Raw genomic sequence first — 11,973 nt, forward strand, 5'->3', positions numbered from 1 at the left:
ATCTCTCTCTTTGTAAGTATACACAAATTTTAATATCATTTCATCTGTTTAGTTTTTAAGAAAAAGAAGGATAAACCCAAGATTTCCACTACAACATATCATGAGAAAATTGAACAAGGATCCATGTCATAGAATATTCCATTCAATGCATCTGTAATACAACACTCTAGGGTAGTGCACCCATATAAATCCCGCTTGAAAAATCTACATGAAGATTTTTGTTACCAAAAATATAAAAAAAAAATTGCAGTAGATTAAAGAAGCCAAGGAAAAACGAAATTTTTAATCTTAAACAGATAATGGTTGGACTCAGGAGTAGTGTGTAGATCGCAATGTTCTGTCATTTTTCATCTGCGGCTGAGAGTGTTTTAAAGTAGCAACATAGCACAATCTAAAACCTCAAACTTTTATTGAAAAGTCTCAATTTTGAACTCACTCGGAAGTGATGGAGTCGCACGTGGATCTGGGTTTTCTCCTACACGCTCTCATGCCATCTTGGAACTCCGTTAGTCCTCAACACTCAACCCCAATCTCTGCTAATTCACCGATTATACGAAAATAATGATCAATTTACAATCTTTTCCCTCTTTCATAAACTGGGTCAGGTTCCTTTGCTTTCGGGGTTCTTCACTTACTTGGCCATTGCTGGATCCGTTCTCCCTGGGAAAGTTGTTCCTGGGGTTGCTCTACCTGATGCAACTCGTCTTCACTATCGATGCAATGGTCAGTTATAATATATGCATGTTAACGACAATGTGGTCGTTCTTTTATATATACATAAGAAAAAGTGTGTTGGGGGATTTTTAACTATGTTTACATTTTCTCAGGTCTGCTCTCGCTTCTTCTGTTGGTTGCGCTTCTTGGGATCGGTGCCAATATGGGTTTTGTGTCTCCCACTGTATGTGTTCCCTGAGTTTTTCTGTTTTTTCTAGTTTTATTATAGTGAACTCATGAAATGGAAGATGGATTAGATTGTTCAGCTTCTTTCGTGAAGATTGAGGTTAAGATGTTTAATGTGCTTTTGTGGTAATTATTGCAGGCCATATCAGACAGAGGACTTGAGTTGCTGTCCACAACGTTTCTCTTTAGTTTTCTTGTATGTAAGCTTAGAGTTGATATTTCGAGTGCCAAAGTTTGGCATCTGATCATTTATTGGACTAAACTTACATGCTCTATAAGTGTTTTTGGTATTGTTATCTGATCAGAATTGAAATTTCGTATTTGATGCGAACTTTTATTACTTGTATTATCGAGTTGAAACTCTAATTTTGATTAGATTACACCCAAAAACACCTTCTAAAACCGAACTTGCCTGTAGTTTTGTGTAATTTATTATTTGTCATCTTTGTCTATTTAAATACTCTAAGTGACATGTATTCTTGGATTAGTGTCTCTTCCCGAGATTAGCAATTTGTTCACAAGTTACGGCTGATTTGAATGTTACGTTTTGCTGCTAAACTAGTATATGTTGAACATTAATTTGTTTGTTTTTCGTATTTAAGGTTTTCTACTTTTCTTCAATAGGTTGCATGCACTGATCTTGTTGTCGAGGCCATTGCTTCACCAATAATGGGGCTCATTTGTAAATACCAATTTGGTATAAATATATTAGTTTTCAAATCCATCCTACAGATATACTAGAAATGAAATTATGAACATATTACATTTTAAAATCAATCAACAATATAGTCTTATCCTATTGGATGAGATGGCCACTTACTCCATTGGGCTCTATTAGTAAAACTGGTTAGAGCGTGGTCTTTTCAAATGGTTTGTATGCAGTTTTCTTTGACATTCCTTAACCTGTTTAATTGAACTATTCCATTTGATCCATTTTTAAACTTAACTGATGAAAAGAAATTATATGACCACTATGTGGACATCAATACCTTCTTCCTGCAGTTAGTGTTCAATCACTTCTACCTACATTTTGGTTATCCCCTTACAAATTTGACATAGGATGGTTTATTTCAATCATCATTTATGATGTTCTTACTATTCAGCATGGCATGATAATTTTATACCCTTTTGGTTGTCAGTTTTGTTGATCTTTTGAGTAAAAATGGCAGGTGACCCTGGTACTGTATTTTTCTGGTTGCGAGTCACAAAGTAAAGGTTCATCTCTAAAACCTCATATCAGTGGGAACCTGATACATGATTGGTATATTCTAAATTGAAATTACTTTAGCTAATGGCTAATTTAATTGAGAAGTGGGGCCATATATTCTAAATTGATATTTTGCTTTCTTTTTATTTAAATAGGTGGTTTGGAATACAACTAAATCCTCACTTCATGGGTATTGACCTCAAGTATGTGATTTTCCCAAATTTCCTGCTTGTTCTCATTTCACTTGACTGTTTTCAATTTAAGCCATGTTAAAAATATATTTTTATTCCCCATCTCTGCCAGTGAAAGATGTATTTTCTTTTTCTCATTTAACTTGACTGGTTCAATTCTGATTTATGATCTTACTATGAATGATACATCTTGCCCCAACCTACCAATGAAATTTGTATCTCATCTAGAATACCATCATGATTATTCTGAATATCAAACTCTGGTTTTTATATGATCTGTAGATTGTTCTATTCTTTTCTTTGAGAAACTTGACTCAGTTTTCCCTGCAAGGTTTATTGACAACCTACATGTCATGTTTTGACATCCTATTTTTTTAACACTGGCCAAACAGACTAGGTCTTAAAAAAAGTAGAAAGCATAAATGTGTGTTTTAAAGAATAAAAATTGGAATTTTTATACTGGACACTGTACTAGTAATCATATGATAGAGCAAACATGGATAAGAGATGCTTGTATTGTGTTGTAATTTTAACCTACAAAAAAGGAGATATCGATGTAACCATAAATAGAATAACAAACGGTTTTCAAATCGGTCTTAAGACATGAATAATAATTCTTGAAGTTATTTGTGCCCTTCTGCACATCCTACTCTCATGGCCAAATTTTAAATTTTTTATCTTTCAATGTTTGTTCTATATTTCATCATTTGGCTAAATTTGGGATAGTATCCTTATCCTTATTTTCTTAGGTTTTTAAATGCCCTTCTGCATATTCCTTAGATTTTTATTTTCACATCATTTGTACATATATTTCACATGCATGTCCACTGATTTTTGCATATAAGATTACATCATCAGCATATTTAACGAGGTGTGAATGATAACTGAAATCAATCTGGCATTTTGTTATGGATTTAATGGATTATCAAATTGCAGATTTTTCTTTGTTAGAGCTGGAATGATGGGGTGGCTACTTATCAATTTATCTATTCTTATGAAGAGCATTCAAGATGGTACTTTGAGCCAGTCAATGATTCTCTACCAGCTATTCTGTGCAGTAATCTCAAAAACTTTCATGTCTGTTGCAAAATTAAAATGTGCTATATTCTGTGCTTGACATGTGAATTTCTGCATTTCTATTCCAGCTATACATCCTGGACTATTTTGTACATGAAGAATACATGACATCCACGTGAGTTACATATGTTCCACTAGAAGACTTGGGTTCTATAAATTTCATCATGGGTTACCTGTTATGCTAAGTTTTAAGATGTTGATACTCATTCACTTTATTGCCAATTAAAATTCTTACACCAATGAGAAACTTTCATATGATGAATTTTTAATAAAATCTACCTTCGCATTGATCCATATTTTGCTTATAAAATTTCACATTTTTTATGCAATTTAAATATGTTTAAATTAATTTATAATATACTTTTCAAATGAACAAGAACATCAACAAGTTGGCCATCGAAAACAGGCTTGAAAGTGGTAGGTTTTTGTGTTCTTTTCTTTTTTTAATATTTTTGAATGGGGCATGGTGACATTGGAAGTGCAAGCACCTGGATGGAGAAGCATGCATGGCCTAGTAGAGGTTCAAAGTCAAACCATAACCATCACACCTCTAAGTCCTAAATCCATTTACAATATTTTTAGAGGAGAGGGAAGGGGATGGGGTGTTTGTGACACTGATGCTAATTTATTTTGCTGTAAAAGCCTCAGTACTTTTGCTATGATAAAGTTTGTAGTCACAATGCATGAATCACTTTAACTTTCTGCATCAAGGAAAGAAATATGAAGTACTAGTACTACTACCCATTGTAGAATTCCTAAGATAATAAATTGACATAATTGAATTATATGCCATAGCTGCATTAGGTGGATGAGTAGTTGTATTATCTGCAGTTCTTGATAGGGTGAAACATGATTTTTAAAATTCGCTTCAAAACATTAGATTGTAAAAACCAGGTTGTGGAGGAACGAGTATAACTTATAAGTACAATGTCCAAAATACAATGGGCCTATTTGGGTTAGCTTCTTCATAAGCATTATCGGAAGAACAAAATAAGAAGGGAAAATGAAAAAAATTTATACACTAAAATTAACTTGTGCATGAGTTAAAAATCATCTTGTAGAGAAGCTAATATAAGAGAACTTTTATAAATTAGTTTTGGCATAAGCTTAGTTAAAATTTTTACTGAAAAGTCTACTCGAATAAACCAAATATGTGGGTAGAACAATTTATCAAAACCCAGGATCTAGGTTCAACACAGTATATATACATAATTTTTCATCTAAAAATCTACAAAGATTTAACTGAACAACATTTCTCCTGAATTTTACAGTAAACTGTGATCAGGATATCCATTTGATCAATCACATATGATCCAATTCCCCTTTCTAACCTTATTATTGTTTTGTCTTCTGCAGCTGGGACATAATTGCTGAGAGATTGGGCTTCATGTTGGTCTTTGGAGATTTAGTGTGGATACCTTTCACTTTCAGCATACAGGTATTTGCCATACTTGTGAATTTGGATGAGAAATAGAAGAGTTCGAACTTCCAATTTGTTTGTGTAAGCAGGGGAAACGTTACCTTTTTTGTTCATAGTCATACATACAGTTGTAAACTGAACTTTTCCATTCATGAACTTAGTTTCACCTCTCAAAGGTGTTTGAGGAGTTCTTGTGTTGACATTGAATACTCCATTCTGTTTGTCATCTTGATTGTGGATTAACTTGAAAGTGATTTTGGTGGATGGTCAGTCACTACTACGTATGTAAATCAGGTCTGTATTAGGTTAGGCTAAGTCTAAAGGACAGAAAATTCTGACAGATCTTATTCTTGTCCTTTATTACCAGCTGAGGGTCCTTCTGAAACCCAACGGTTGGAGGATCTGCAACATACACAAGTATGATCCATAAAACACAAACAAGAGCAATCTTTAAAATAAAATAAAAAAAGCCTAATTGAACAAATTTTCCATCCAAATGGCCTTCTGATCTTTTGCTTGGGCATGGAAGGAGGTTCCGTAGTGTCCTTTTTGACAATTGTGCTGGGCTTTTCATCCATTATCTGATTTTTTTTTTCTCTGTTTATTGTATTTATGTGTGATATAAGTCATTTTCTACTCTGGCCACTTTCTCAAGTTCTATGGTATACCAGCCTTTTGTGAATAAATCTTTTGGTATAAAGTATATATGCCGAAACTTGCCAATGCATGTAATGATGTTTGTCGACATGTAAAAGAAATTGGTGAGATGGAGTCAACGATTATTATTTGTTCTGTTGATTTCCTGAGCACACTTTTGTCTTGCCAATTTGAACTATGACACATGTTCTATTTGGGTGAATTGTGACAATCAATATACTAGTAATTTATTGTGTACAAGTAATAATGAATCATGATCACATCATCTATTTAGAACTTGAATAATTAGTATAGTAGTTTTATTAGCTGTGGTACACTCTGTATTTTAAATTTGTTTCCCTAGTAGGAATATTTGCTTAGGTAATTGTGAGGATTTTGGTAGGTTGATTTGATCATAGTCTTTTTGACTTATTATGATTCTGAATACTAAGTCAATTATTCAAAAAATGGTATCGATTATATGCCGCCTGGATATTTGCACATGCATATAAAGTGCAGTGCTTTCAAATGCTTTAAATCATGTTTCTTTTCTTTCCTCTTTTTCTGTACAAAAGGAAGCACAAGAACATCAATCATATACAGTTAATTCAGTAACTAAATACTTGGTGTATTACTCATCGGTGATAGAATCAGTTGAAGAAGATAACCTACTGAACTAAAAGAAAACTAGTTGGAAAACAATGCCTAAAGGCCTAGAAAACGGGCCAATGAAGAATTTGAATTTGCATTCCTCTTAGAATAATGCTGCTTTTTCAGATAGCAGCCCCTGACTTATAATTTCTTCAATGTGTGCATAAGTACCATTACAATTGTTAAATATGAAATGTGTGTTATTTATGTCTTCCTTTTTGTTTGCTCTGGTTTCTGTCTGACATTTTAGATTTCTATAAATGAGGGGACTTTCCAAATCATTTTCCAAGAGACTCTCTTCCTCTCTTGTTAATGCATGTTTTTCATATTTAAATAAGAGAAATTTCTCATATGCTGAATCCATTTTGTTTATTTTCTTTTGTGCGTGTGTACGTGTGAGCTATGGTCAAGACTTGATAGTAACCAACAAAGGTATAAAGCACGCTTCAAACATAGTTCATCTGTGTTGGAAATGAAACTTGCTACTGATTTATTTAGCTCCATATTATATCTATTGCATTAAAATCTTGCATGTATTGACAATCTGCAATTGCTATTAGGGGTGGTGGCTATTGAAGAACAGTGTGGAGTTAACAACCGCTGCCGTGGTAGCTAATTGCTTTGTCTTCTTGATCGGGTAACTTGTAACATGTAAAAGTGACTTCTGTAATGCATATACTCCTGAAGTGACATAAAAGAAAATTTTATGAAGACTGAAACTGATCTAATAAACTCATACATTTCTATCAGTAAACCTTATAAACTGTAATTTGTGTAATATAACCGTGCAGATATATGGTATTTCGAGGAGCAAACAAGCAAAAACACGTGTTCAAAAAGAATCCAAAGGCTCCTATTTGGGGTAAGCCTCCAAAAGTTGTTGGAGGCAAGCTACTAGCGTCTGGTTATTGGTAAGCTTTCATTTATGTTGAAATTACAGGGTTTTAGATATAGGGGTAAAGGAGAATATAGTGTAACACTCTGAAACTGATATTCAGTATGAAGTTTTACAATGTGATGCAATAATAGATAAGCACTGGCCTTGTTCATACAAACACTAGTGACTAGACTCTTAATAGTGAACTAAGGAAACATCATGAAATATAAAGAAATATGGAAACTCAGAAACAGGAAAACTAATCCTAAATACTGTTTGATATCCCTTTTTCTTGTTCTCTAACTACTTCTGATGTTATGAGGTAAAAAGAAAAGATGATTGTCATATTTTTATGGGATTCATATGCATGCCTGGCTTATTTTTTGAACCCTTCATATAGCTCATAATTTGTGACAAACTTCTTTTTGCAAGAATTTATATTTGGTGCTGTCTTTAATCATTTGTCATCCTAGAGCTGGCTATAGCAAAGTTCATATCCTTATTCTTTTTCTTATTGAAGTCATGAATCTTTCTTATTTTTATTGTTCTTATTATGTTGAAGGGGTGTTGCTAGGCACTGTAATTACCTAGGGGATTTGCTGCTTGCTCTCTCCTTTAGCTTACCTTGTGGGATAAGGTGATCTCCTTAACTAGTTGCTTTATTATGTTGACATAAATCATGGATATTTGTTATTTTTCTAAAAGAAATTAATGTCAAACATTTGTATTTAACTCATTTTTGCAGTTCACCAATTCCATACTTCTATCCAGTTTATCTTCTTATTCTGTTGATTTGGAGAGAGAGAAGGGATGAAACTCGTTGTGCAGAGAAGTATAAAGAGATATGGGCAGAGTATCGTAAACTTGTGCCATGGAGAATATTGCCTTATGTTTATTAGGAGCATAATAAGGGCTTCATTTTGCCAATGCTACTAAACACTTTGATGTAAATTGGTTCTTGGATCTTTTCTTGTTTGTGTATGGATTATCATGCTCATGGCTTTCTTTTTTATGGCCATCTCTTTTTGATATGATATTTCTCTATTTGTTTTGAAATGAGAATGGCATGGTGCAAGATCCTTGGCTTATCTTATAATCACCAGTAATGTTGGGAATGATATTCCTATTGGAATCAAGTTGAAGTCGCATGTCAAAATAGTTGCTTCCTTAGTAGAATGTTAAAAAACTGTTGGATTCATAATGAGAAACAATTTGCTTAAAAAAGAAACAAAATCATTGATTTCTTGAAGATATAAAGATTTTGCAGGTTGTACAGTGGGACACACCAGAACTGCTGAAATGCAACTACCAGCTCTTAATGCTCCAAATCCCTTTTCAATTTTCTAATTACCATGAACATTGAAAATGGTAAGTATGAAACTAAGACCACAACTAAGAGCATGAAGTTAATATGTGAATACACAAAAAAAATCCTGACATTTTCGTTGTTACCCTTGTCGAGAACAAAAGTTCAATATGCTTTAGTAAATTTCACGTTATGTTCTCACAGCACTTGAATTCCTAAAATTTCCCTCACATGTTTTCTTGACATAACTAATGTATGCTCCATATGTATTAATTTGATCTAACTTTCATTTGGAGGGGACTAATTTTTTTAAATGACAGTATCTTCTTTCCTTGACATGCAAGGAATAACAAAAGCCTTTAGAATTTTAAGTCAGCAATGCTACCTACTATTGTTGATTTAAAACGATTTACAACACTGGAAATTATATTCTAAATATTACTTCCAATTCTCATTAAGATATATAATGTTTCACTTCAAGCAACGAAGGTTGTGTAAAAACATTGAAATACCCAACGAAGGATGTGTAAAAATATTGAAAATACAAGGTGATACGATCCTATCCAGAAAAAAGTACAATTGTTTCTAAATTTGAATCATCAAGAGGCACGACATGAATAAATCAGAGAAGAACGCAGAATAAGACAGAGATGGAGGATGCTACACATAGATGGAGGATGCCACAATCTAGCAGATTGATAAGTCAAGTGAAGATTTGTCATAAAGATGTTATTCTTTGATAAGAACCAAAGGCCCTAAGCCAAGAACAAAGAGAATCCTCTCTTTAATGAAATAAAATTCAATATATGACTAAAAGTCTACATTAGTTTTTTATACCTCTATATATAGGCACATAAGTTTAAGAAAACCTGAAAACCTTACAAGAAGGCCCAAGCTCAAAAACATACAAACATAAACTAATTTATAAAAGAAAGCCTAAAGCCAAAAACATAGAACATAACTAATTTCTAAAAGAAAACCCAAAGGTTGATCTTCAAGTTCATATTCAAGTTCTTCTTGTATAGAATCTTGAGATAGTCCTCTATCACAAGGGAGAGTTCAATTGTGTTTCTAAAATCTATTGTACACTTTTTGCAAATATTGTGTTATAGGGAATATTTAAACGACAATTTTATACAGTAAATATTCAATCTATGGTAGTTGCATTTGATGAAATAATCATGCAAAACTTATTTTCTTGTTAAAATCGTTTTAGTTATATGAAATTTTGTCATGACTATCCTTTTATGTTAGAGCAATAAAAATAAAATGAAATGCAAAGTATAAAGATAAAGGAGAGAATAAACATCATTTTTATACTAATTCATCCAATCGGTAGACTGTCATATTCTCGATCAATTGAGTGAGTTTCATTAAGTAGACTAGTGTTGTGAAGTACAATTTGAGTATTCTTTGTGCTTATAGTCACTCTTGACTAATTCTTTGAGTACTCTTTCAACAAAATACTCCTGGTTCAAATCGAGTATTATTTCAGATCTTAGCCACTTCTTGTAGACCTTGTTCAAATATTCTTTCTATAAGTCATTTTTGACTCAGTTTGAGTATTCTTTTGCCTCTCAATCACTCTTTGTTGACCTGTTCATCTATTCCTTTTACATGTCATTTTTTTTTCAATTTGAGTGTTTTTTTACCAAACAGACATTCTTGGTTAAGATAAGATGTTTACAATGAAGTGATTAGTGATCACATGATTGCTCACTAGAGATGTTGATCATATGTTGATGTATATAACATTGATGTTGGATTGAACACAAATTGTGTTCCTTTTGAAGATTTTTGTTAGCTTAGAAAACTTTAGCTATGTTTTGGTATTACAAAATGTAGTCTCTCTCTTTCTTATTATTCTTCAATTTCTTTATATAGTATTCAAAGAAAGTAGTCAATGTGAAATTGTTTTTTGTCATTCAGGAGTTTAATGTTTTTTTAATGTATTCCTTTGTAAGAGCTTGACATCGATAAATGCATTTAATACACTTAATGCAATAATAAATGTTATTTTCTTTTTTACATCCCAATTTTTGGATGTATTTACCTTCTTCTTGAGCAATGTGCATTTCCTTAATTTATCCAAATTTTAGTGTCGTACAAAGTAGACAACTTTTCTAAAGTTGACCATGCTTAGTTTATGGATTTATTGAAAAAAAAAACATTTCTTTGTTTAAAAGATACTTCGATGTAGTGTTATCAATATCGGATAACGTAAAATATTGGTGATCCAAAAATCCTTTAAAAAGTTATAATGGAAACCATAATGATTTACGGTAAAAACATTGCGGTCAAAAGAAATATAATATCACCACATATAATTCTAATATAAAAGTAATTATATTATGTCTAAAAATTAAAATAATAATAACATCATATCAAAACACTTCAAATTTGAAGTTTGAAACATAAAATAAAAACAAATCATAAAATAGATCTATTAAGTTTCTAATCATCAAATTCTTCTTCAATCCCAACATAATTATCTTCAATATTACCATCCAATGAGGTATATTCTTCCTCCTCTTCCCCTTCTGAAAGACTCTTCTCAAAGTTAAGTAATCTTTAAAACTCAGAATCAAAGCTATCATGCAATTCATTTTGAACCCCAATTTAAGTCTTCTCTTTACCCTTCTTGGTTGGTGTTGGAGTTGCACCTGGACCTTTCTTAGAAGCATGGGAAGATCCAATAACAATACCACAACTTGATGGTTGCTTTTTTTTATTGGTTTTTTGTGCGCTCACATCTTTATGAACTACATGCAAACTTAAAATCTTGATTGCTAGCTTTTGTAAGTTGGGAGTTGCATGCTTGTAACTCTTCCACCATTGAGCTACAAAAGCAAAGAAAGTAACTTAGAATGTAACCATTATATCTTAATGCAATTTAGAAAGTGTTTAAGTCTCGTACTTAGGATTGTGGTCTTCCTTGATTCTTTGGCAAAAACATCACCAAAGAGTCCACTTGCAATCTAATAGAGAGGCAACTCAGTTAAAAAAAATTGTTGCACATCCTTACTTGACACCAACCCCTTGATGCAAGCATACAATCCATTTATAAACTCGAAATCATATTTCATGTCTGAGTTAGAATAATAAAACTTTGGGTTTAAGAAGTGACCAGTTGCACGCAAGAGGTGATGAAATTGACATGTCCATCTACTATCAATGATTGCAAATACATCATTGTATTTACTTTCATTGTTGTTGAATGAATTCATTATAGTTTCCTTGGCTTTCTCCATTGTTATATATATATATATATATATATATGTATATGTATATGTATATGTATATGTATATATGTATATACATATACATATATACATATATACATATACATATATACATATATATGTATATACATATATATGTATATATGTATATATGTATATATATGTACATGTATATATGTATATATGTATATATATACATATATACATATATACATATTGTACATGTACATACATATATATATATATATATATATATATATATATATATATATATATATATATATATATATATATATATATATATATATATATATATATATATATATATATCCTATAACTCTTTTTCTTTCCCATCCACTAGATGACGCACATGAAAAAGAGGAGTTGTAACTTTGAGAGTAAATACAACATGATTCAAAAATGAAGGCATAAGAACAGTTTTTGTAGTCTCCATCCCCTTAGCTTA

General features: G+C 31.9%; 1 protein-coding gene across 1 annotated transcript; it reads left to right on the forward strand.

Annotated features, from left to right (window-relative positions):
• Window positions 1-230: 230 nt before the first annotated feature.
• LOC114191993 (delta(14)-sterol reductase) lies at window positions 231-8,055 on the forward strand. The gene is made up of 13 exons (XM_028081488.1): window positions 231-505; window positions 606-723; window positions 828-898; window positions 1,040-1,096; window positions 2,070-2,161; window positions 2,263-2,310; window positions 3,235-3,355; window positions 3,444-3,490; window positions 4,732-4,813; window positions 6,643-6,719; window positions 6,874-6,993; window positions 7,522-7,596; window positions 7,705-8,055. Exons 1-13 carry the CDS (start codon window positions 446-448, stop codon window positions 7,856-7,858), a joined length of 1,122 nt encoding a protein of 373 aa, XP_027937289.1. The 5' UTR covers window positions 231-445; the 3' UTR covers window positions 7,859-8,055.
• Window positions 8,056-11,973: the final 3,918 nt, after the last annotated feature.

This window comes from Vigna unguiculata, chromosome 7 (genome assembly GCF_004118075.2).
Source record: "Vigna unguiculata cultivar IT97K-499-35 chromosome 7, ASM411807v1, whole genome shotgun sequence".
Lineage (NCBI taxonomy): Eukaryota > Viridiplantae > Streptophyta > Magnoliopsida > Fabales > Fabaceae > Vigna > Vigna unguiculata.

Bases quoted from the DNA above. Each gene is read 5' to 3' on its own strand.
- LOC114191993 (XM_028081488.1), top strand. From the start codon at position 446: ATGGAGTCGCACGTGGATCTGGGTTTTCTCCTACACGCTCTCATGCCA. The intron at 2,311-3,234 runs GTATGTGATTTT...ATCAAATTGCAG, and splicing joins TTCATGGGTATTGACCTCAA to ATTTTTCTTTGTTAGAGCTG. The intron at 6,994-7,521 runs GTAAGCTTTCAT...ATTATGTTGAAG, and splicing joins CTACTAGCGTCTGGTTATTG to GGGTGTTGCTAGGCACTGTA.